Source organism: Ictidomys tridecemlineatus, chromosome 2 (assembly GCF_052094955.1).
Source record: "Ictidomys tridecemlineatus isolate mIctTri1 chromosome 2, mIctTri1.hap1, whole genome shotgun sequence".
NCBI lineage: Eukaryota > Metazoa > Chordata > Mammalia > Rodentia > Sciuridae > Ictidomys > Ictidomys tridecemlineatus.
This window is the reverse complement of record NC_135478.1, coordinates 206,994,300-207,021,460: the sequence shown is the minus strand read 5'-3', so window position 1 is coordinate 207,021,460 and position 27,161 is coordinate 206,994,300. Positions and strand designations below refer to the sequence as shown.

General features: G+C 37.8%; 1 protein-coding gene and 1 long non-coding RNA gene across 7 annotated transcripts in view; one reads left to right on the top strand and one right to left on the bottom strand.

Moving 5' to 3' along the window:
- The window catches only part of Ahcyl2 (adenosylhomocysteinase like 2), a 186,814-nt gene that overhangs the window by 43,798 nt on the left and 115,855 nt on the right, over nt 1-27,161 (bottom strand). Inside the window, exons 1-3 of one of the 6 annotated variants that reach the window (XM_021730394.3) lie at nt 17,088-17,246; nt 16,834-16,915; nt 9,005-9,116 (exon numbers count right to left, since the gene is read on the bottom strand). In XM_021730394.3, coding sequence (XP_021586069.1) covers nt 9,005-9,116; nt 16,834-16,890 — 169 coding nt within the window. In that variant the 5' untranslated portion in view covers nt 16,891-16,915; nt 17,088-17,246. Of the gene's footprint in view, nt 1-9,004; nt 9,117-12,248; nt 12,406-16,833; nt 16,916-17,087; nt 17,247-27,161 lie in introns of those variants that run through there. The other 5 variants (XM_040291444.2, XM_021730396.3, XM_021730395.3 and 2 more) reach the window with 5 other exon arrangements.
- Nucleotides 14,230-27,161, top strand: part of LOC120891846 (uncharacterized) — a 41,551-nt gene continuing 28,619 nt past the window's right edge. The window contains exon 1 of the long non-coding RNA XR_005736414.2: nt 14,230-14,534. This is a non-coding gene — a long non-coding RNA (uncharacterized LOC120891846). The remainder of the gene's footprint in view (nt 14,535-27,161) is intronic.

Below are 27,161 nucleotides of genomic sequence, written 5' to 3'. Positions count from 1 at the left end.
AGCTTAGGAGTTGAGGCTTAGGGGAACTATCCTTCTTCAACCTGAGAGAAGAAAGATAACAGCCTCCCCCAATCCTGATCCAAATTTACAAGAAAATTACTTTTGAAGAAAGAGTCAACATTCAGAATGACTTTGAAATTTCATGTTTTCCCAAAGCCATGATGATTTTTATGCTTCCCAGTAGCCATTTAAATATAGTGGTCACATGTTCTGGAGTCAGACAGACTTCAGTTGAAGACTCAGTCTCTATTTCTGGGTATATAAAGTACAGATGATATCAGAGCCTATTCAGTAGGGCTCCAAACCTATTCATGCATTCAGTCATTCACACTTTCATTTGTTTATTGAACACATTTTATCTATGCATCTACCATGTACCAGGCATGGTCTAGGTGCTGGGAATATAAGACAGATATAGATGGTCCCTACATTTATGGAGTTTTCAGTCTAGCAGGTGAGTCAGACATGAAAGAACTAATTATTTAGAGATTTTTTTTTCCTCCCTTCCCAATACAGCTGTAATGTGTGCTGTGAAGCCAGAAATCAGAATGCCATAAGATAGCATAATTATTTGTCAGGGTTGAAAATGCAGCTCAGTGGGAGAATGCTTGCCTACCATGAACTAGGCCTGGGGTTGAAGCCTAGTTTGATCACCAGCATGGGCAGGTGGTAAGGGCTGGAGATGTTGTTCAATAGTAGAAAGCTGGCCTAGCCTGCACAAGGTCCTGGGTTTGATGCCCAGCACCCCCAGAAAATAAAAAAAGAAAAACAAAACCTTGTCAGAGTCAAGTTGTTGAAAAAATTTAAAAAAAAAAGACATTACTAAATAAAGTGCTTAGTATAATGCTTGGCATAGAGTAATTAAGTCTTCAATAAATTATACCTGATATTATTATATGCTTTTGTACATAATTTAAATAATACCAGATATAAAATCTTTAAGCATTCTTACTCAGCTTTAGAATGAGTAAAGAATGACATACATACAAAATTATTTAGCAGTTTCTTTTTTTTTTTACTATCTCCGTCATCTCCTACTTAATCTACCAAAGCAGCAGGTGGTTGGCTGGCAGTGATTAAAAAGGTTGAGACACTAGTCCTAACTACTCAAAATAGCTCTCCCCGCCTATGTCTCTTTAGCCTCTAAGGATGAGTCAGGGGAAAAAACAAAACAAAAAACTAAACTAAAAAACTTCATCTTAAAGAGAAGCACTCCAATTTTTGGCTGGAGACTGCACCGCCCCCCATTCCTCCTACTTTCCCACCCTCTCTTTCTTGTACCAGGGATTGAACCCGCACTCCACCAACAAGTCAAATCCCCAACCCTTTTTATTTTATTATTTATTTTGAGACAAGGTATTGCTAAGCTGCTAAATTGCTGAGGCTGGCTTTGAACTTGTGATCTTCCTGCCTCAGCCTCCCAAGCCACTGGGATTACAGGCATGTGCCAGTGTACCCAGCTCTCCCTAATTCTAAGAATAAAATTGTTTACATCACCTCTCTATTCTAGATGCTAGAGGGAAAAATAGAAATATTTTACTTTCTTAACTTGGTCAACTGGTTATAATTAATTAAACCAATGTTTTTCTTTGAGCCAAAATGAATTTTTCCAAGTCCTTTATACAGAACTCCTGTCAGGTAAAAATCCAAAGCAGTAGTTGTTTAAATTGCACTAACGTGTGAACACAAAACAGCTGAAAGATCCAGACCAAGAGAACGTGTTATTTTTGCAAACATGGTGGAAAGATTATTCCTGAACTTAGAGTGACAGTTATATGCATTTATATTTTGAACCCACTCATTTCTGCCACTATATTTAAAGTGGCACATTCAGGGGCTTGGGAGAGCTCAGTGGTAAAGCAGTTGCATAGTATGTGCAAGGCTCTAGGTTCAACCTCCAGCACTGTGAAAAATAAATAAATCAATTAAATAAAATATAGATCAAGTTGCAGATGATTCCAATGTAGCTAGTGAAGTCTAACTAGCCCATCCCCTAAGATCATAGGCTGGAGGTTTGGTTCAGAGGCAGAGCACTTGCCTAGCATGCTGGAGGCCCTGGGTTTTGTCCTTAGTACTGCAAAAAAAAAAAAAAAAAAAAAAAAAAAAAAAAAAGATTGCACATTCTTGAAAATAGTTGAGGTAACATTAAACTAATATTCTTTCTAGAAAAAAATTAGAGAAAGCCAATACCTTAAGTCTGAATAAAGTTTCTAAAGTATTTGTAATTGTCAGCATACTCTGAAATAGTCTAATTTCATTTAAAAAAAAGGGGGGGGAATAATTAGCTGGTTGCAGTGGCACAGATTTGGAATCCCAGCTACTCAGGAGGATGAGGCAGGATAATTACAAGTTCAAGGCAGGCCTGAAGAACTTTGTGAGACCTTGTCTCAAAATAAAAAGTAAAAAGGGTTGGGAATATAGCTGAGAGGAAGAGTACCCTTGGGTTCAATCCCAGTACTAGGGGGAAAACAACAACAAAAAAATGCATTAATAAACTATTAGAGTATAAGATCCTAGATCTAGCTTTACCCCAATAGGTTAAGCAACTAATTTTCAATTTATCCAAATGTAAAATGGGGAGTATTAAGGAACCTCTTTCTCCCCATGCTCACCCTTTTCTCTAACTACCACTAGAAAGATTCTATCAGTAAATGAGATAATACCCTTCAGTTTATATGTAGAAAAGCAATATAAAGAATGATGTAGCTTTACTATTAGATGTGTTTCTGTTTTATGAGTTCCCAGAATTAAAACAGTTTGATGAATCACTAACCACAATCTAAGCCACAGAACATACAGAACATGCATCTGTGCATTCTGTGGCTTATACCTGATCTAGCTTTACTTCCTAGCAGCTGTAATACTGTAGGTTACTGCTAGAAGAGCAGTCAGAATTCTGGCTGGATTAATTCTATTAAACTACTTTAAGTCAAGAAATTCCTCTTGGGCCCAGTCTATTCATTTGGTAATGGAAGGAACAGTTGGGACCTTCGTGTCAGTCACTGTACAGCAGATTTCACCAATAAGATATGTGAAAAGCTATGACAGCAACCCAAATACAAACAAATAAAATTTTGTTGTTTGGAAGATATTTCAAACTTTATAAGCACCAATCATGAAGAAAGTGACTTCTGCTCATCTTTTACCAAATTAACTCACTGAAAAAACAGGATTTTTTCCAGAAATTTGTTAAAGAACACTCTGACCTTCCAGGATTTTGTGTGTGTGTGTGTGTGTGTGTGTGTGTGTGTGTGTGTTATTGGCAACTTAACCGGGGGTGCTTGACCACCGAACTATACCTCCTGACCTTCTAAATTTTTATTTTCATGCAGTCTCACTAGGTTTCTGAGGCTGGCCTCAAACCTGTGATCCTCCTGCTTCTGTCTCCTGAGTTTCTAGGATTATAAGTATATACCACTGTGCCTGGCAAGAATGAGCTGACTTTGAAGAAGACTCTTGTTCTTTTGCTTTTATGAGGCTTTTTGCTTAGGGGAAGAGTTTTGAGAAGTTTCTTCCTTATAAATGAATTTCAGAGATTAATATAGCCTTTTCCAACCTAGGTTCCCCTAGGATTAAGTCCTAATGCTTTGAAGCATGCATTGTATATAATGAATTAACTTCTCTCCCACACATCTAGAAAGGTACTAGTTATATATCATCTTTTGTAGAATTAAGAAAACAGCATATCAAATAATTTTCTATGTTCTATAAAAAATCAGAAGAGGAACTTTGGTTGAGAAAGGCTGGTAGCAGTTCTTAAAAGAAAGCATGGCAAAATTGGGTGTGAGGATGGTTAGAAAGAGAGAGAAGGTCATTGCTTATTTAAATCTCTAAGTATCTTCAGCAAAACAAAAGCTTTGGATGGGAAGGTATCTTATTTTGATATGTCATAAACCTTCTTTTGGCTGCTTATATATATGTAATATATCATTTTACACCTAAACAAAGGTGTAAAATATAAGGCTTCTGGGGTTATGGGTGCTGTTTAGTGGCACAGTGCTTGCTTAGCAGGCACAACTCTGGGTTTAACCTACAGCAGAGGGGAAAAAACAAAGAAAACAAAATTCTCAGAATGCCTTTTAAAAATATTTATTTATCGACTACCTTTTATGTATTAAACTTAGTTCTAAATGCTAGGAATACAGCAGTATAAAATAGATAAAAATCCCTGCTCCCATAAATCCATGATCAAATAGGTGGGAAAAGATAAAAATAAATTAATAAAATATATAGTATGGGACTGGGGTTGTGGCTAAGTGGTAGAATGTTCACCTAGCATGCATGAGGCACTGGGTTCAATCCTTAGCACCACATAGAAATAAAATAAATATATTGTGTCCACCTAAAACTAAAAAATAAATATTAAAAAAAATATAGTAGGTCATATGATAATAAGTGCTATGGAGAAAAAGGAAGAAAATATAGAGAGTGGGTGAGGTGATTGTACAACATTTACATATAATTAATTTTCTATTAAATTATTTATTTATTCTAATTTGTTATACACCATGGCAGAATGCAATTCATCTCATATTACACATATAAATAATTTTTTTAAAACGTAAAGGGCAGAGGGAATAAGGTTTAAAGTCACAGTTCTGTGTTTAAGTTCTTTTTTTTTTTTTAAATCTTTATTTTATTTATTTATTTTTATGTGGTGCTGAGGCTCAAACCCAATGCCTCACATGTGCTAGGCAAGCACTTTACTGCTGAGCCAGTACCCCAACCCCAGAGCACAATTTTTCAAGTCACTAATTGTACACTATATGATTAATTTTTAATTGACAAAATTTTATATATTGCATTTATTGGATACAACATGATGTTCTGAAAAAGTATATATTGTGGAATGCCTCAACAGAACTAATTAATATATGCCTCATCTCACAAGCTTTCTTTATGGTTAAGAACACTTAAAATTTACTTTCTTGAAATTTTGAAGAACATAAGCCAGGCTGATGAGGCACAACTATAATCCCAGTGATTCAGGAGGCTGAGACAGTAAGATTGAAAGTTCAAGGCCAGCCTCAGCAACTTAGCAAGGCCCTAAACAACATAGTGAGACCCTGTATCAAAAAATAAAAAGGGCTGTGGATGGCTCAGAGATTAAGTACCCTTGGGTTCAATTCCTGGTACCTCCCTGCCCTCCACCCAAGAACATAATATAATAATACATTGTTATTAACCATGGTCACTATGATGTATAAAATTTTAAAAGAATAGCCAGGATAGGCCTGAATGTGAAGGTGATATCTGGTGAAGAACTGAAGGAGGCAAGATAGCCAGCCACTCATATATCTGGGGAAAAAAAAAAAAACTTTTTAGGCAGGAAACAAGTGCAAAGGTTTTGAAACAGGACAGTGACTGGCATTTTTCAAAATAATAATAAAGAGGTTGGCTACTATGGTTGGAGGGGACTGAACAATTATGGGAGGAGAGAGTTTTGGAGAAGTAGATATGATAAGAAACACAATGGGAGGCTGGATGGTATGGAGCCCTTTAAGCTACTGTAAGAACCTTAGGCCTTATATTTATTTTATTTTATTATTGTGCTTGGGATAGAACCCACAGCCTTGCATATGTTGGGCAAGAGCTATACCATTGAACTACACCCCATCCCCTAACCTGACATTTTAAAAGAACAAATTTGGCTCCATGTCAAATAGACTGAAGATGGGTAAAGAAGAAACTAAGAAGCTCAGTTTTTAAGGTATGGGAGGTTTGAGATGTTTATAAAACATCTAAGTGAAAGGCTGAGCGGGCAGGTGAATATACAGTCATTTTAGTAGGAGATAAAATGAGAGAATCAAACACCAATTGATTGAGTATTTAAAACTCTAAGACTGAATTCACTTAGGGAGAGAATATAAACAAAGAAGGGAAGAGGTCCAAGGATTAGTTTTGGGGGCTCTCCAATGTTGATTTCTGTAGTCATTTAAATTATAATGCATGCTAAAAAGGACCTCAAGTTCTTATTGATATGCATTTGCATATCTTCTCAAATTCAGAAAGCTGTGAGTAGATTCTATTATTGTTGGCTCACTTGATGGGCACAGAGCTCTTTCTGTACTACCTCATCTGTACCACTGGCTCACTTACGAATGTGCCAGGATGCACGAGTTTTCCAATATCACCTAATAAGGCAAACATGGATCAGAAACTAGAAATGGGGTCTATCCTAACTCCCAGTATAAGAATCAAGGCAGTAATACCTCTTCCTTCAGATTTTGTTTACAAAGGGATTAACGACTATGTGAAGAAAACAAAACCAAAACCAAAAATGAGGTAACAATGTGTGTGATGTAGTTGCTGAAAGAAAACATAATCTTAGATTTTATTTTTTCCCACACTTTTTATTAGTGCATTACAATTATACATAATGATGGGATTTGTTGTTACATGTTCATGCATGCACACAATTTGGTCAATATCATTCCCTATTAGGTTTCATTTTTAAAGCACTAAGTTTAAGGAGGTAATACTTCCTGTGGATTAGATCAATCATATCTGGAATATTATGGGCATAGATTTGCTTTTAAAAAGAAAATCTAGAATGCATCCAGATGAGCAGGTTAGTAGGATGCCTCCTAACTCAAGCAATAAAAGATGTTGAGTTTTATTTCTAATTAAAATCTTTAAATTCCAGAAATTACTTAAGAGTTCATCAGACAATAAATAAATAAATGAAGCAAGGAGACACCATATCATCTAAAATGTTCCCAAAGAGGCCAGATGGACATTTGCCAGAGATGCCACAGAAGCAATTTCAGCATTCCAGTGAATTATATGTTTAAAATCTTTTTCATCTCCAGGATTTTTTTTTCTTTTTCTGGTGCTGGGGACTGAACCCAGGGCTTTGTGCATGCGAGGCAAGCACTCAACAACTGAGCTATATCCCCAGCTCCAGGATGTTTTGACTCCCTGTTTCCAAATTTAATATCCTTAAATGGGTATATTGACAACTTTTAAGCTATAAATATGGCAGTTTCATATAGTTCAATCTAAAAGGTCCAAGTTTAGAGAACTGGGGTTATAGCTCAGTGGTAGAGCACTTGCCTAGCACAGGTGAGGCACTGGGTTCAATCCTCAACACCACTTAAAAATAAATAAATAAAATAATGGTATGTGTCCACCTACAACTAAAACAGATTTTGTATATATAAAGGTCCAAGTTTATCAGGTTGACACCAGTTTAATATCATTCACCAATGATATTAGAAACCAAGGGTATCACCTACATTCTTTTAGGTACAGAGATATTTGGTAAGTACCCTCTCTGAACATAGGACTTGAATGAGAAGGCAGGTATTGGTTTCCTCTGCAGGAACACAGATAGATATGTGGATCTAGTTATGTAGGGAAGATACTATACTGGAGTTAAAAGTATCATTATTTATCATCCACCTTTTGCATATGTGTGTGGTGGGGAGCTTACTGGGGATTGAACTGAGGGGTACTCTACTACTGAGCTACCTTCCCAGTCCTTTTTATTTTGAAACAGGTTCTCAATAAATTGTCCAGGCTTCCCTTGAACTTGAAATCCTTCTGCCTTAGCCTGCTGAGTAGCTGGGATCACAGGTGTGTGCCATCATGCATCACCATACCCAGCGTTAGCGTTGATCTTTAGATAATGTGCACATATTTTACAATTCACATTTTCACATTTTTTATGGCTTTTAGAGTTATGTTAACCAGTTAATGAATTTTTCAACTGTTTATTTTAGTGCAGTAAGATAGTATGAAACTCTGTATTTTTCTATGAAAACTCATAGGCATTTATGTCACAGTTATTGTGGGAATACAGTAAAAAAGAAAAATTAAAAGTGTGGTCATGGGCTGGGGTTGTGGCTCAGTGGTAGAGCACTTGCCTAGCATGTGTGAGGCACTAGGTTCGATTCTCAGCACCACATATAAATAAACAAATGAAAAAAAAAAATGTGTACATAAGGCCAGGTGCGGTGGCGCATGCCTGTAATCCCAGAGGCTCAGGAGGCTGAATCAGGAGGATTGCAAGTTTAATGCCAGCCTCAGCAACACTGAGGTGCTAAACAACTCAGTGAGACCCTGTCTCTAAATAAAATACAAAATAGGGCTGGCAATGTGGCTCAGTGTTTGCACGAGTTCAATCCCAGGTACCAAAAAAAGGTTGTAAATAACAATCTACTTAACCTTAAAGCTACAGCTTCCAAACAATCCTTCTTTAACTTTATGTAACAAATATTACTTTCCTATATATATGAAGAATAAAATTTCAAGTCATGATAAAATTTTTTAATGAATATTACTATTTATAATGTGAAGAAGTAATAACTAAGGCAAACTCTCAGTTCTCTACCCCATTCTACCACAAAGCAGAAATAAAAGAGCCCCATACTAGATCAGACTCATCCTGGGTACCACTAAACAAATGGCCCTTACCTTCCAGGGGTCTATATAGTAATAGCTCACATGGCATTAAATCATAACTTGGCCCCAGAGCACATATACTTGAATTAATGCTGCTGCAAAGGAAGGAGTAACAAGAACTACAATGTCACAGCTCTGGAGAAAAGACAAAGGGCCCACTGCTTGAACTAGCTACAATGTTTTCATTGTTCATTGGAGTAACTGAAGTTTCCCCTTTAATTTGCAAGTACCAGATGGAAGGTTGGGAAACTTTTTTTTTCCCCCAAAAGATGGAAAAAACACAAGTCTTTATACATGCTATTCAATGAAGGTCATCATCAGTGAACTGCGTACTCCCATCCTTCGGAGTGGATCAAAGAACTTAATTTCCTTAGTGACCCTCTCTGCCTCTACTGGAAGAGAGGGCCTCTGTGAATTTCCACCCTGAATTCCCAAGGGAAATCCAAAGATTCCATCCCAAATTTTGGTTTAAATTTTGATTCTAAATATTTATTCAAGACACAGGCATCAGCAAGCACAGTTAGCCTTGGATAGAGGGGAAGGTCTGTTGTACACCTATTGGCCTTGATAGGTGGGTTCATGGCAGCTCAGTACTCACCTGAGCTATAGCTGTCAGTAGATGACTGAGAAATGGAACGAGAGAGAGAGCGACGTCCAATTTTGGTGGGACGCTTGTTGAATTCTTGCTTCTGGTCAGCAAACTGGATCTGCTAAGAAGAAGAATCCTAGTTATATAAAGAAAAAGAACCTCTATTTTGAGACAGCAATTCAAAGTTATTGTTGTTGTTATTACTCATTATTTTACCTTCCCTACACTTACCTGAAAATTTCAGAATATTCAGAATATTTCATTAAGCCAAATAGTGCATATTTGGAATATTAAGACTCTTTGGAGAAAAGAGTAATTTTTCACTTTTCACCTACTATATTTCTATTAAATTTAAATCTTTGATCCACTCTATATAATACTTTTTACAATAAAATTGTGACCAAAAAATGAAAAGGAAAAAAGAATGTTTTTTTTCAAATGAATTTTTAGTAAGTTGAGTCATATTTAGAAATCTCTTCTATAATTTCACTGAAAATTAAAGCTGAGAAGAATCTTAAAAGACTATCCATACATCTAAACCCTTCTATATTTCCAGATGAGAAAATTACCAAGATCCAGGTTTCAAGATTCTCAGGAAATTAATGGCACATCAAACTTTGAAAAAGGCTTTTTATCCAGACAGAACATTCTGGAATTGCACTGAAATCCTGGCCATGCCACTCATTAAGCTGTGTGATATTGGCCAAGATGTTTTTCTCTTTTTCCCATAAATACAACAGACATAAAAGTACTCACCTTACAGGTTTTAGACAAAATTAAATGAGACAATGCATGTAAACTGAAACAGCATGAGATTCAATAAATCCACGCCATATCCCCACTTCTACATTTCAGTATTCTTTTCACTCCCTTGCGGGTAGATATTTTAAATTAGACTTTCTAAAATATATTAGTTAGCTATACCAACTAGTAAATAAACATTTATTATTTTTAGTGTTTGGTATCATAAAGTACCTAAAGGCCACAAACTTGATCATTTATTAACTGTAACATAACAGATGTAGAAACAGTGGATAATTGAGCTGAATATACATAAACCCCACATCATAATCTGTAGGATGCAACTGGAAAATATCTGACAATGACTTTCTTACAAAAATTTTAATCTCTATCTCCGACAGTTTAGCTGATACTTTTTAATACTTCACAAATCAAGGCTACATCATTTATTCATTTAATAACCTTTTTTCCCCCTACCAAGTGTTTACATAATTACTCAGATTCTTCTGGACCAAAGGTGGCACTGAGGAGGGTCTACTGAAAAGAATCAAAGATCTGACAACTGATTCTCCCTTTAATGATGGAAAGATGGATCCCTGATGAGCAGAACAGATACAGTATAATAGAATGAAAGCAGCAACTGACGACTATACTTCCTGTAGTTAGAGGTAACTATTGAGTCATTTAAGTATTGAGATAGAGGGGGCCAGCGCCAAGCCAAATTGAATTAGCTTAGCATTTATTGCCTTTTAGGGGAAATCATAGCATTTCCATAGCTATAACAATAAATAAAACCTTCAAATTGTTTTCGGCAATGGGAAAATGCATTGTATTGTATTGCTTGTTGCAAAATGAAAAATGACAAATTTGATTATTTTGCTAAAGTAGCAATTTATTCTAAAAGGACAAAGTACTCTATGTACTCCCAAGGAATGTACATGAATTTCATGTACTTCTAGCACAGCATTAAGCACATTGAATGTAACTATCTACCTACCTACCTGTATTCTCTATAAATTATGGATTCCACAAAGGCAGGGGCTGGGTATCTTATTCACCCTTATATCCTCTGGCACAAATGCCTGGCATTTCCCAGCACTCAATCATGTGCTGAATCAATGAACCTAAAGCAACTTATTCTATCTTCACTGTCTGTACTCGGTTGAATATTGAGTAAATATAACAAGCAAAGGCCAAGTCCAGAGTTAAAGTAATTTTTAAGAGCAAAAGCTGGGAAGGGGAAGAGGGAGGGTGGGAAGCTGTGGAGGTGGACAGCAGTCAGGTTCAAAACTCTGGTGTCCATTTCACCAATCTCATTCATGAGAGTTATAGTCTTTATTCTAAGAAAAGGAATAATTGATTTTTGCAAAGCCCAAGCTAAGTCACTAACTCAGCTGTGTTCCCTTAAAAAAAATAAAATAATAAGTAATAGCTGGTGTGGTGGCACACTCCTGTAATCCCCAGTGACACAGGAGGTTGAGGCAGGAGGACTGAAAGTTCCAGGTCACCCTGGGCAACTTAGTAGACCATGTCTCAAAATAAATAAATAAATAAATAAATAAATAAAAATAAAATAAAAGGGCTGGAGATGTAGTTCAGTGGTAGAACTGGTAGTTCCCTGGGTTCAATTTCCCAGTACAACAACAAAAAAGAATAACAGCAGAGACACCGTGCCCAGATATGCAACTCGATTCCCCATCCCAACCACAGACCTGCACACATACCTAAGAGCAAGTGCACGCGTACCCACACACAACCCACTAGAGGGGGTCAGTCACTTTCATTCTTGGGATTTGTAGGACTGGGCTAAGTACACAACTGTTTACCCCAGTAACACTAAGCCATACGGCCATCTCATAAGTTTCCCTAAACTGAGTTCCCTTCTCTTCGTCTTTACATTCAGAGTAATCCCTTCACCCAACAGCAAGTTTAGGATATCTTTTAAACTGAAAAATACGCTGTGTAGGTTTTATGCATTTAGAACACAGGGTTCTTGCTTACTGATTAGATATTGAATTCAAATTCTTCAAAGACAGAAGAATATTAGAAACTAACCACTTATATATTGTTAAATTATACAATTTTCTCAAGAAATAGATGTTTATCTTTTGCTGATAACCAGAACACATGAGTTCAGTGGGTCACACCTGATGCGTGCCCCTCTTCAATGGTTAAGCACCATTATATTCCTCACTCAAAAGTCCATTTTGTTATACAATCATCTGCCCACCCCAGGTGTAGTACTTTGGTAGATTTTACCCCTGACTTTCTTACCTCATCTGAAACCAGAGTGCTTTCAGGTAAGCTTCCTTTTTCATCCTGGAGAACACTGCCTAATTCCAACAGGCAGCAAGGCAATGGAGGGAAAAGGTTGTTAAGAAAGAGGTAGCTCAATGTTCAACGGAGGGACAAAAGCAGGACAGGAGGAGAAGAAAAGTAGAAGCAGCTGGCTTTGGACAGTAAGTAATAGCTACAGGAGCAGCAAAACTGGTAAATAAAAGCTTAGCCTCACCTGGGCTTTAATCCCAGAGTTGCCATTGACAATATATTTCTTCTTGCTGCTCAGCATAGTGAAATTACCAGCCCCACTGCCACCTCTTTGGTTCAGGGACCCTTGTGGCCAGGCCTTTAAACTTTCCTCATCAGCAATTCTCTTGGCTCTGGTTCCAGCTAGCTTTTTTTTTTTTTTTTTTTGGTGTGGGGGTGCTAACCTTCCTTGGAATCCCTGAAGCAGCTCCAATACCCTGTTAGCATTATACCCCCAATATAATAAGGCAGTTCTGTTAGTGGCTCATCAGCCATTTCTAATTCTGTTAACTGTTTTAGCTGTTTTGCTTTTATGATTATTTTTTCCTGAATACCTAATTACAAGGATCCTCTGACCTCTAAACCTTAACAAGTCCTTTGACAAGGCCCAACTTGCATGTGTATAACAATAGCTTATTTATATAACCTGTGTGCTTTTTTGCCTGCTATAATTAACTTGCTAATTAGGTTCTTTTTTAACCTTACCTCCTCCTTTTCCATGTCAGATGATTTTAGTTAACCTAGTCTCATTAGAAAAAAATTAACTACAGAGACACTAAAACAATGAGGGAATTTATTGAGAGTAAGGGAAAAAAAAATTAATAGTGCCAAGTGCTCAGCAGCCCCTATTCTGCACTCTGTCCTTGGATTAGCCAAACAGGGGACACTGATTTCAGTTCTATCACCAAGGAAATCAACTTTCTCATTCCATTTCTTTACAATTAATTGTGTATCCTCTATACACGTTTTAACATTTAGTTTCTGGTCCCATCTCAAGATTGTTTCTGATTTGGCACTGGGTGGCCCAGTTTGCTTTTTTTCCAAAAAAAAAAAAAGTGTGTTTCCTGGAAGGTGTGACTACAAAGGAGAATTTCTGATCTCAACTCCTCAGAATCACAACCACCTTATTACATGCCAAATAAAGACTCAAACAGGAAAAGAAGCACATTGTTTATTTGATTCTGAATGGGACCCAGTGAATAAATAGGAAAGCTACACTGATTGTTGCAGAGATACAGGTGGGGAGAAGGAGAAGAAGAGGGAAAGCTTCAACTTCAGGAGACCCTGTCTCAAAAAACAAAAAAATGAGTCAGGGTGGTGGCTCATGCCTGTAATCCCAGAAACTCAAGAGGCTGAGGCAGGAGGATTTCAAGTTCCAGGCCAGCCTCAGCAAATAAGAATCTGTCTCAAAATAAAAGATGAAAAGGGGTAGGAATGCAGCTCAGTGGTAAAGTGCCCCTGGATTCAATTCCCAACACCAAAAGAAAAACAAAAAGGAAAACCAGATTCTTGGGGAGAATAGAAGATCTATTTACCCTGCAGAGGATCAGGCTGAAAGAAACAATGAGTTTCTTTTTAAATACATAGCTGTATCTTAATATCTGTAATGCTCATTTATACATTAGGGAAAATAATACTTATTTCACCTAACTTCAAATGTATGCTAAAACACAATAAAATAAAGTAATATAAGAAGGTTTTGAAGACCACATGATATCTAAGTCTAAAATATAAATATTTCTATTCTCTAAGGACCAAGGTTTTTAACTTAGAATCTATAGATGTCTAGAATCCCCTAAAAGAGTATGCAAAATTTGTGGTTTCCTGGGGAGAGAGACTGCAGTTTTCATCAGTTTCTCCAACGAATCCCTGCTGTAAGTACTGAACCTGACTGAGGGCTGTAGTCAAGCTACCACTACCACCAATTACCAGATACCTTAATGGTTTTTGTCTTGCTTCCTAAGTAGAGACAGTTTAAATATTCTTCAAGACTTCTTTCCTTTTCAAGCTAAATGAGCAATTTTGCCTACAAAAGGGATTCCTTCTAGCGGAAAGAATAGTGAGCTGGCTCTGTACTCAAGAAAGTCTCAACCAGATTTCACATGGAAAAGTACTAAGCACTACAGACAGACTCGGTGGGAGGAGAAAAATATTAAAATGTAAACACATTAAAAAAAAAAGGCTTGTTGCTGATCTCTATGTACATAAGACAAGGTATTTTACCTGACATAGGAACTAAAGATTTCTGGAGGAAGTAAAACATATCAATAAAGACAATGTTTGGAAGGACTACATTTCCCAACATTTCAGGAGTAAAATTGCTGAACAAAGCTAAGAAAATCCTTCACGTGAAAAATAACTGAGGAGCAGAGAAGCTCCAGCAGTTTTCCGGTGGCTGATGGAACATCACCTCAAAGGTCTACTTTGTCAATTCTTAAGTTTGGGGTTCTTCATGCTTCATCCTTGCCTGTATTCCTGCTGGGAATCTGATGTGAGTACAATCAGCTGCTGTGTGTGGACTTGAGCAAGTCCCTTTTTGCTGGTGATTATTATTATTTTTTAAAATGAATTTATTTTTTAAGTTTTAGGTGGACACAATATCTTTATTTTACATTTATGAAGGTGCTGAGGATCAAACCCAGTGCCTCATGCATGCTAGGCGAGCGCTCTGAGCGCTCAACCCCAGCCCTTGCTGGTGATTATTATCAAAGTGAGGTGCTGAGATTCACCTCTCCTGAATGGAGGTTCTGGAGGTTTCTGCGTTTCCTCTGGTGGTGGGATCGCTTCTGAGGGAAGTTTATTACACTAATGTGTGGTCTGGGATGCAAGTCAGACTGACTTGTGTTAAAACTTTCTTAACTTGATGTTTTGGCCAAACAGAAGAGCTGGCTCCAGAGTTTTCTCTTGGGGATTAAAAGACACTAGGACAGTTCACAGATAAGGTCTGGAATCTACAGGTAATACACTCAAAGGTTTTCTGCTAGGCAGCCCAAGGAAGCACTTTCAGAACAGGTCAGAAGTTAATGACTTATGCAGTATCTAAAAGAAAGCCTCAAAAGACTTTGGTAAAGAAGATAGCAAATGAAACATCTGCATTACTGACATCAAGCCCCTCCCTATTGCTTCTCATTCTTGTTCAAAAACTACTGATCAAAGGTATCTTCCTGGTTTTTGGGAGAGAAGGAACAAAAAATTGATACATGAAAAAAAAATTGATAAAAAAAAAAGAGTACAGCTATGCTTTATTTTAAAATGTTCTCTAAAAACTAGGAAGACCCAGGTCATATCCCTTAAGCAACAGTCATAATTCTTTTAGGGCAGTTTTCCTGTTCCTGTAAATAGAATAGTAAATGGACAAAAGTGCAGGAGAAACTCCTCTCGAGGGCAAGTGTCAGCAGGTAAAATGGTGAGGACTATTCTTTACAGCCATATGACTTAGTATAAAGTTTTTATTGATTCTGAATTGGCACACTTACGTTCAGTAAAATTCTTCTGTAATATTCCTTTATAGAAATAGTTTAATAGTTTAATATCTTATTGTGGTCCCTCCTCAATAAGAAAATCAAATTTCTTGCTCCCCCTTCTGGTTATTGATAATGGTCTAAAGATTAAAAAATGACCAAAACAAAAACAAACAAAACGTTAAAAAAATAAAACACAAAAACAAAAAACTGGTTACCAGAATTGAGCACAACAGAGCATGCCTGTAATCCCAATCACTTGGGAGGCTGAGGCAGGAAGATCGCAAGTTCAAAGCCAGCCTCAGTAATTTAGGTTCTAAGCAACTTAGTGAGAGCCTGTCTCCAAACAAACAAACAAACAAACAAACAAAAAACAAAAAAGAAAAAACAACTGGGGATATAACTTAATGGTAAAGCACCCCTGGGTTCAATGGGGCAGGGGGGGGGGGGCGCACAGAGATAAGGATAACAGCATCAGTTCCCCTGTTGGCCTCTGTTAGGTTTACTACATATTCAGTCTCATTGTCAATGGTTATTCTTCAAGTCCATAATTCCATAAGCACTTAAAAGAACTCTGAATATGTTGTAGAGAGTCTAACCATTTACCATAGAAAAATACACATATAGGATGCATGAAATCAGACTAAATGTAGAGGAAACCAGTTAGGAACATACAAAATTTTTAGTAAAAGTTGTAATTGGATCCAGAAGGTTAGATTTTATGTGCTATTTCTTATCAACAAATAAATCTTTGTAATCATTCTATTTAAACTATCAGGCAAATACAATATTTTGAAGAACTATACCAAGAGAAGTATAATTTCTGCCTTGTAGAAATACACATATAAAAAATAGCTGGAGAAGGGTTTTGACTGGAAAAAAATAGGAAGGGAAGAAATGTTTTAAATCTTTTCAGAAACTTGAGAGAGCACCAATTTTATAAGGGCTGCATTTTTTTTTTTTTGCCCTCCCTTGCTACTCATTTTCTTTATCCCCATAAGAAATTAAGCATCAGAAGCAATCACAGAACAACAGGACCCATGCAGTAGGCCAGCAGCAACAGTGGGCCAGCCCCCGCCCACCATGGAGACAGCTAACAATCCATGTGGTCTCTGGCCAGGAGGCTCTCAACCTTCCTTTCCTAGCTTCACTAGTAATTAAGAAACAGGGGTGAACCAGTGCATAGGAACTAATCAGAAGTTAGAACAATAACTGTTTTCCGAACTACAGATCTTGATGGAGCTTCTTACAAGTGTTCCTGTCACCTGTCAGAAAAGGTTGTCTTTCATTATAAAGAAACAGAAGGAAAAACAAAGCAACCAAACTCACCATCCACTCGGGCATGTGAAAAGCTGAGGTACCCTCATTACCGTCCCACTTCTCCATTGTGCAGGCTTGGGTAAGATATGTCCTGAAGCAAAAGGGAAAGTTGGTTTGGAAATGCCAGGGTTATCTGAGGGCCCCAAAGCAGACCCAAACCTGGTGATTCAGAAGGTCACTGACCAGGAGAAACCGCATCCCCTTTCACAGAAGCCTCCTATTCAAATCAAAATCTTTAGTCAACTGCCTAACAAATCCCTTACCAGCCAGCTTCAAAGCCTTCTGCTTCGGATTCAAAACCAGAGCGGTGCAAAGTTCTGCACCCTGGCACTGTACTTCCTTCAGGGCACTCTGTTCAGTGCTACCCAAACACTCTACCCCACCTCCCCAGTGGGGACTTTCTGCAACAACAAACTGTCTTCCTTCTTCCCTGTGTATAAGGCACTGGTTAATTTTCTCCCGCCCCTAAGGACACGTCACTAGAGGTGCTGATACCAAGATCAATACAGATTGAGGTCAAGAAGGCGCTCCCATTTCTCAAGAGCTGCTAGATTTGAATCAGTACAGTAAACAGGCGTTTCCTTGAAATCAGAGTTCCTTATGGCTTTCAAGTTCAAATAGCTATGCAAAAGCTCCCCACCTGCTCCCACTAGGGGTCTGGCACCATGCTCTGGCATATCTCAAGTTAAATTCTTACTTCATGGGAAATTCAGATGGAGCCAGGGAAGATATTTTTGCAAAATCAAAACTTCTTAGAGGGCCTGAAGAAAGTTCTGGGGCCACTACTCCCTCTGCTGGCTCCCTGTACAATGTACACAAAGGTCTGAGAGCCTAGAGCTATAGAAACAGCATGGTGCTGACTATAAAGCTGCTACAGCAAGGTCAGTGAGGAGCCACCACAGCATGGGTTTGTTTACAGGAGGGCCAGGTTCCCAGCCAAGATTCATGCTAGTTTTTATTCACGGTTCTGTTATCAGGAAGAAACAGGATGCCAACCTGACAGCCCTAGAACTATTTATTACCTTAAAGGATCTCAGAAGTTCCTTCCACTTTGTGTCTCCACACCAGCTCTAAATATCTCTAAATATCTCAGAAGTTGGGAAATAAGATATAACTAGTAAAAAGGTGATTCGACTCTATCCCCAAGTATATTATCCAATAAGAGTGGTAGAGCACTTGCCTTGCATGCTCAAGGCCCTGGGTTTGATCCCCAATGCCATACACACACACATACAAACACATGGAAAAATCCTACCATAGATTTCAAACACAAAGGGAGCCCAAGAAGACAAAACAAGACAGGCCTGCTTTGGCTCTCTATGAGCACCAGAGAGTCTTGTGTAATTCCCATTGCAGATGACAATTTCTTTGGAGCTGAGAGTCATAATGTCATAATTATGATTTTAGGTACATTCCCTTTTAGGGCTATCACTGGTTAAGAGAATAGCTCTTTGGATATGGAATGGAAGGGAGGACAGTAATATCTAGGCTCTGAAGAGGTATTAAAAGATGCCAGAGAGGGAAGAATTCAAATGACTGACGAGAGATATAAACTAGAGAGAAAGGCAAGTGAAAACAGAACAGGACTGTTGGACCAGGTACACACACAGGTGTCAGGGATTAGAGATTACAGGGAGCGTAGAGAGCAGGTGCAGTAAGAAGAGAAAACAGCAGAGATAGAACTAAGGAAGCTGTGGTCACAAATCTCTTGATTGAAGCAACCACAGTAATGTCAAGATACAGAAGGCTGATGAGAGCCAGGTGCAGTGGTGCACACCTATAATCCCCGTGGCCTGGTAGGCTGAGGCAGGAAAATTGCCAAGTTTGAGGCCAGATTGGGCAATTTAGTGAGAACTTGTCTCAAAATAAAAAATAAAAAAGGCTGGGGATCTAGCTCAGTGGTAGAGCATCCCTGGGTTCAATCTCAAGTACTAAGCAAAAACAAAAACAATTAAACCAACCAACAAAACAACAACAACAACAACAAAAAAAAAAAACAACCCAGCAGGCTGATGAGATGCACAGGATAAAGCCTGCTGAGGTCAGGGTGTCAACTTTAATGGAGTCTTAGCTCTCAGCAACTTCCAGTAATTGTCCTCAGGTCTTCCTTTAAATCCAAACTTCTTCAAATGAAAAGTCACATCTGATACCCAATTTCCAACGGTGTACTTCATCTGTACTTTAAATGCAACATGTCTAAAATCAAAATTATTCCTCCATCTTTCCTTCCATTTCTCACTTTTCTATTTACGCTAATGATGCCATTGCTCCCTCAATCAGATATGAAACCTCAGTCCTCTTTGATTTTCCTCTTTCCCCATGACCCTAATCATTGCCAATTATTTCTGAGCCTTCCTCCTCCAAGACTTCCTGCTATCCCTCTCTGTTCATTTCCACTGCCTCCTAAAAAGGATTCCTCTCTGTTCGTTTCCACTGCCTCCTAAAAAGGATTCTAAAAAGCCTTTCCGAGATGATCTTTCACTACATACCACTCTAAATATACTCTATTCTCCAGGATTCCTTGCTATTTCCTGAGAATAAAGACTATACAGTATGACAGCCATGAGCACAGGTTCTGGAATGACAGACTTGGGTTAGAATCCCATGCTGCTACTTATTTAATCTCTCTATCCCTCCAATTTTCTATTCTGTATGGTGGAAATAATTATAGTCATCTCACAAGATTGATGCAATGATTTAAGTAGGCTACATACATTAAGGACTTAATGATATCTCTTAATTTTATCATTCCTATGCTGTCCTTCACCACCTCAATGGATGTTCCAATGCCACTTTCTCAAATAAAAATGCATTGGTTTCTGTCTTCATATCCATCATCTTTGCTTATTCATATTCTCCAAGGTTCAGCTGAAATGACAGCTCTACTATGAAACCTGACCTTAAAAATAGGATAATAGGATACAGCTTTCTGTATCTTAACATGACTCTGGTGTTTTGCTCAAGAGCTCCTTTGTGACCACAGCTTCCTTACTTACGCATCTGCTGTTTTCTCTTCCTGCTGCACCTCTAACACTGTTCTTTGGCTACATCGTTATTCTTACCCTTCCTCATATCACAGTCACTGTGAACAGTGACTCTTGCCTGACTCTAGGCTCTTCAGGGGCATAGCAACTTCACTTTGCTTATAGTGCCTGACACAATAGAAGCTTAAGAAATGATCAACCATGTTTTAAAATTTCGTATACTTTGTACTCTGGGGCACCTTGCATAACTCAACATATTCAATATGTTTATTTTATAGGCTCTGCAATGTGATTTTATATTTATATAGCTAGTTACATTACTGACCACAGGTATGACTTACTTGATGGTTAGTCCAGGATAGGGTTTTAACCCTTAATTATAACACTATTTCTGTAGAAACATATAATCCATTTTCCATTGCTTGATCTACATCATAATGCTTCTAAGAACATATCAAATCCAAAGTCTATGTTACTGCTAATGTGAAGCCCAATCCTTAAAATAATATATTTCAGTAATCAGCAAATTACTACATATTGGCAATCTCATTTATATTCTCTATATACTGATTGGTAAAGTATTATAGGAAATAGTTGCTTTTGTGGTAGTATTAAATCCTGGAAGAAAGTGACTTCTAAAGAAACCAGGATTAGGAATTAAAAAATAAGCACAATTAAAATATATCACTTTATGGGCTGGGACTGTGGCTCAGCTGTAGCGCACTTGCTTTGTATGTGTGAGGCACTGGGTTCAATTCTCAGCACCACGGATAAATAAATAAAATAAAGATCTAGGGCTGCGGAGGTGGCTCCAGCAGTAACACGCTTGCCTGGCATCTGCGGGGCGCTGGGTTCGATCCTCAGCACCACATAAAAATAAAGATGTTGTGTCCACCGAAAACTAAAATATAAATATTAAAAAAATTCTCTCTCTTAAAAAAAAAAAAAGATCTATCAACAACTAAAGGAAAAAAATATCACTTTGGTAGGCTAAGCTAAATGTTAATTGCATTTTTTTTTTAGTATAGGTTTCAACTAAAATACACTTCATTTGAAAGCTGCAACCTCACTACGTCTTTCTGTACTGATTCTGAAATGAACATAAAATATCAGCGGTTACATTTGAGAACTGAAGGTCCATTTACTGACAAGGACTGAGTAAGGCATGAGATCTAGGCATAAGTACTAGTTATAAACTTGCTTCCAATACAATTTCTTTTTTTTGGTTGTTTTTGTAGGGCTGGAGATCAAATCCAGGGCTTCATGCAGGCTAGACAAACATTCTACCATTGCCCCCCGCCCCCCCCCCAAGAAAACTCCATTTACCATAATGTGCCCTACAAGATATACCTACAGCCAGAGCAAGAGTGAGACCAGTGCATGAGATTATAACACCTTAAATGATTAAAGGAGGAGTTAGTAACTTCAACAAAAAAGTTGTACTAACTATACCAGCCCCTGCAACCTTTTGCTTTGCAAAAATTGTCTGGGTGAGTGAGCAGCTCAGAAGAATGTCATTTTAACTCCAAAACCAGCTCAAAGTCCTGTATGTCAGCAGTGTTCCTACCAATGGTGACTTGAGAGTGGGATCATCATTGAGAGTGTGTCAGATGATCCAAAGTCAGAGTGAATACATGCTCACTCTGTACAGAAGGAGAAAGCACGAAAATCTACTATTTCCAGAAGTCAAAGATAGAAAGAGAACCAGGATGTGAAGAAGTTACTAACACAGTAGAACAGTTTTAAATGAAAGGTGATGAATCTGGATCCTAGGGAGTCATAAGGCACAATGCAAAGAATACAAGAATGTAATCCTGTCCTCTATTCCTGGCTTGTCACTAATGGTTTTATTAGACCTTGGCAAGTCACCTGACTACTCTCTTCTTTGATTTCCTCACTATAAGTGAGAGGGAGGGGAGAGGCTGAACTGGAAGGTTAGAACTGGTTCTTTCCAGTCCTAACATTTAATATTTCTAATCCATCTGTTTTCTCTCAGGCCATAAGAAATGATAGTAACCAATCTTTAGTCACCCAAGTTACAGCTTATTACAGAGACCAAAGTTTCTAACCTAGCTGGCTGGAATTGCCAGCTAGGCCTCAAATCTCCCTAGCCCCTTCAACTAGGCATCTTACCTCTCAGTTCCTCACTGATTAAAAGACTCACACACTTTAGGCACATTAGACTCAGCATGGATCTTTACCAGTAAAGACCACAGGCTTAAAGTTTGATAGACTGGTTTGAAGGTAAGCTCCAGGACTTATTAACTGTGTATCCTCAAATAAACTACACAACTTTTTTGAGCCTTTGTTTTCTCATTTGTAAAACAGAATAAAAACACCTTACATTGTTTCTAAAAAGACTCCCCCCCTCCACCCCTGCAAAGGGAAGGGGGAAGAGTAAGGGCTGCACATCACAATGATGATGGGGGAAAGAAGGAAGGGTGAGGAGAAAGGTAGGAAGGAAAAGAAAAAGAGAGTATAAGAAAAAGGGGATTAAGAGAAAAATAAATACTAAGCACTTACAAGGAAAAGGGAACTGAGAACAGTGGGAAAGGGAAGGAGAGGAGAAAGGCAAGAGGGGAGAAAGAACTTCATAAAGATTAAATAAGAAATATATATATGTATTATCTGGGAGTGGTGGCACATGCCTGTAATACCAGCACCTTGGGAGGCTGAGGCAGGAAGAAAGATTGCAAGTTTAAGTCCAGCCTGGACATTAGTGAGGCCTTGTCTCAAAATAAATTTTAAAAAAGGCTGGTGTGAAGAAGTTATCTTGTCCAAAACTAGATATAGCAGAGCAATACAAGACTATCTGGTTGAATCACCACTTATTAATTGGGTAACCTTGTGCCTCTGTTTTCTCATCTGTAAAACAAAGGAAATTAAGAGTATTGACCTTCTAGGATTACTGAGAGGAGCAAATGATATACAAAAAGCACTCAGAAAAGTTCCTGGAACTTGTCAGTGATAATTAAAATTTACTATTATTATTAATAATTATAACATGTACATTCTTCTTACGAACATACCCAAATCCATCTTTTCTTCTATATATGAATTCATTAATAAAACCATAAATATTTATTGGTGCCTACCATGTCCCAAGAACCTTATAGATAGTCTCAGCCTTTATGATGTTTAAAGTCTAGAGAGATGCAATTAAGTTAGTAATTACAATACAATTGTGAAAATGATAATGTCAGTACAGGGTATATTGCATGTTGCAAGGGAACCAATGACATGTATTGGGGGCATAGCACCAGAAAAGCTCCCCTTAAATGAAAAGTTAAAGGGTATGCAGGAATTGTTGGTGTGTGGTGAGGAGGGAGTGAGAACAGTATTTCACATGGAGAACAGAATGTGTACTACAAGATGTCTCCACCTCTCCTTTCTTCCTAATACAGATGTCTGAAGTCTAGCCATCATCATGTCCATTCATGTCCATCTAAATCAGTGTTTCCCAAACTTGAATGTGTGTATAAATTATTTGAAATCTTATTAAAATTCCCAACTGGATTTGGTAAGTCTGGATAGGTCTTAGTAGGTCCTAATATTCCTTTTTTTTTTTTTGGCAGTGCTGGGGATTGTGCCAGGGCATTGCACATGCTAGGCAAGCACTTAACCACCAAGTTACATTTTTTTGTTTTTAAACAGCTCTCAGAAGATGTCATTATTACTGAGTCTATACTTTCAGAAGTAACGGCCTAAATATTTCCATCCCTGTAATGGCCTACTTTGATTTGTTAAATTCAATTTATTTATATGTGATTATCAACATAGTGATCGTTGTGAAATCTGATCATATCACTTCCTTTGCCACTAAAGCTCCACAAAATCAAATACAAACTTCTCAGCATGATGACATACAAGGCTTTTTGAGTTGGCCTCTGATACCTCTAGAGCCTCAGTCCTCTGTATTTCTAGCCCCTATATTAGGTTAAAAATCAATTCTACAATTACTAATTCCCCAGAGTGATCTCTATCATAGCACATATCAGTGTGGATACTAAAATCAACCATTTGTCTATTTCCACACTAAAACTGTGAGCAATTTGAGGGCAGATATTATGCATTTTATCCCTGTATTCCAAGTGCCTAGGACATGGTAAACAATAATGAATATGTGAATGAAAAAATGACTTAATCAGGGGATGAGGGGCTACTACAGTTGTAGAGCAATTGTGTAGCATGTATGAAGCCCTAGAGTTGATCCAAAGCACTGAAAAAAAAGGAGGGGGGGAGACTTAAAGAATAAATAGCTAGCTCAGAAGAAACCCCCAAAGGATAAAATACAGAACAGGTACCTAAAGAGTAAAGGGAAGAAAAAGGGAAACAGATACCAGTAAGAATTAACAAAACCATAAACAGAAACATAACTATGACAAAACTGCATGCCTACAATCTAGCAACTTGGGAGGCTGAGACAGCAGTATCACAAGTTCAAGGCTGGCCTCAGCAACTTAGTGAGGCCATAAGCAACTTAGTAAGACCTTGGCTCAAAATTAAAAATAAAAAGGGCTGGGGATATAGCACAGCAGGAGAATGCCACTGGTTTCAATCGTCACTTTGTATGTATAAACAAACAAAGGACAAATAAATAAAATACCTAGTATAGCTAAATGGACCTCCTCATCACTGACTAGTCTAGTCAGTATTTCTCAGAACAATGCAGAGACTACAATATATTGAAGTCTGCACCAAGCCATCCTCTTCACTCCCTGTTAAGTCCTTTAGAACGTGGGAGTGGAGTGTGGACTTAAATCTTCAATACCTCTGACACAGCTAATATAGCTCCATTTGGGTCAGGGTTCAGTTTGCTATATGGTTAACACCTCCAGATAAAACTGTCCTCAAAGAGAATTCATACTTAAACTTGAAAACAACCAGCATAAAAATCAGAAGGAATTTTCATTCAGGCCCCTCAATTTCTGGGAATAAGCTGGCATGCTGGCAAAAGGAGGCTGAGGCAAGAGGATCACAAATTCAAGACAAGCTTCTGCAATTAAGCAAGACCCTATTTCAAAATAAAAAATGAAAATAGGCCTAAGGATGTGGCTTCAGTACCACTAAAACACAACAACAACAACAACTGGGAATAAAGGATGAGGGGTAAAATAATGAAGTACAATGCTATTAAATAAACACTGACTGTGGATTTCTGACAATTTTTTTGTGTGGGTATGCGATTGAGCCCAGGGGTGCTCTACCACTGAGCATCATCTCCAGCACTTTTTATTTTTTATTTTGAGGTGGGGGGGTCTCACTAAATTACTAAGGCTGGCCTTGAATTTGCAATCCTCCTGCCTTAGCCTCCCAAGTTGCTGGGCTCACAGGCATGCATTACCAACCCACCTTTACTATATTCGTCATTTTTGGTACTGCAGATGGAATCTTGGGGGACTTTACCACTGAGGTACAACCCCAGCCTTTAAAAATTTTTTTGAAAAAATTTATGACAGGGTCTTCTAAGTTGTTGAGGCTTCAAACTTGAATATTCAATTTATTGAATCCATTAATTTGTTAATGGGCCTCTGGTTGTTTTTAATTTAGAGGCTATAAAAATGATGTTGCTATGAATATTCTTTTTAAATTTTTTTAATTTGTTCTAATTAGTTATACATGACAATAGACGCACTTTGACTCACTGTATACAAATGGAGCACAATTTCTCATTCTTCTGGCTGTACATGGTGTAGTCACACCAGTAGTATAACCATACATGTTTATAGGGTAATAATGTCTGTGTCATCCTACCATCCTTCCCATTCCCACAGCCCCACTCCTCCTCTCACTCCTCTTTACACAATCCAAAGTTCCTTCATTCCCCTCACCCCACCCGTGGATCAGCATCTGTTTATCAGAGACAACATTCAGCTTTTGTTTTGGGGGGGATTGGCTTATTTCATTTAGCATGATATACTCTAGTTCCAGATATGAATATTCTTCTAGATGTCTTTTAGTACCCTTATGAAAACATTTCTGTTGATTACCTATCTAGGAAAGGAATTGCTGGGTTATAAGGTGTGCATGTTTGGCTAGATAGTTAATGCCAAGCAATTTTTTTGAATTACTTTTACTAATTTATATATCTACCAGTAGGAAATCAGTGCTCCAGTTACTTCATATCTTTGGTCTTTTCTTTTTTCATTTTAACTGGAACTGTGGCATGTAGCACTATGCCCAGCTTGTTGCTTTTTCTTTTGTTTTGTTTTTTGATACTGGAGATTGAACATTGAACCCAGGAGTGCTTTATCACTGAGCTATATCCCTGTCTTTTTATTTTTTGAGACAGGTAAATGCTTAGGACCTCACTAAGTTGCTGAGGCTAGCCTTTGAACTTGATATCCTTCTTCAGTCTCCTGAGTCACTGGATTACAGAGGTGCACTATTGTGACTGGCCAGCTTGTCATTTTAAATAATTTGTTGTTTTGAATTATTTGTAAATGATTTTCGAAACAAGTTGCAAAAATAGTATAGGTAGTTCCCATGTAAACTTCATCTAGCTTCTTCTAATGTTGCTATCTTATAAAATCATGGTAATTATCAAAACTAAGAAAGTGATATTGGTACAATACTATTAACTACAGATTCTAGTTGGAGTTCACCAGTTTTCCCACTAATGTCCGTTTTCAGTTCCCAGATCCAATCCAGGCTGCCACATTGCATTTGGTTGTCTTGCTGTTACTTTCAACCTGTAACACTTCCTCAATTTTTCCAAGGCTTTTCATAACCTTGACAACATAAATCAACAGAATCCTGGAATATGGCTGTACACTGACTGGATTAAAAAACAAATTAGTCAGTTGAGGTAGAGCACAACAGTAATTACATGGACTCAAGAGGCTGAGACAGGAAGATTGCAAGTTCAAAATCAGTCTCAGCCATTTAACAAGACCCTACACAATATAGTAAGACCCTATCTCAAAATAAAAAAATAACAAGAGCTGAGGATATGAGTCAGTGGTTGAGCACCCCTGGGTTCAATCTGTAGTCCCCCCCAAAACAAACTTGTTTGTTATCTACTAATCTCTTTTGATCAATTTTTAATAAAATGAAGATATTAGCCTTTATTTTTCATTTTTTTGGTATGGGGATTGAACCCAGGGGTGCTTTATCACTGAGCTACATCCCCAGCACTTTTTAGTTTTTATTTTGAGACAGGGTCTCGCTAAGTTGCTGAGTCTGGCCTTGAACTTGCTTCCTTCTGCCTCAGTCTCCCAAGTTGCTAGGATTACAAGTGTGCATGACTACACCTGGCTTGTCTTGATTTCTGATAAACTTATGCCCTAAATGTTCAGAATCCCTCCCTTCTTACTTAACATGAAGTACAATTGTACATTAGTACAGTCATCT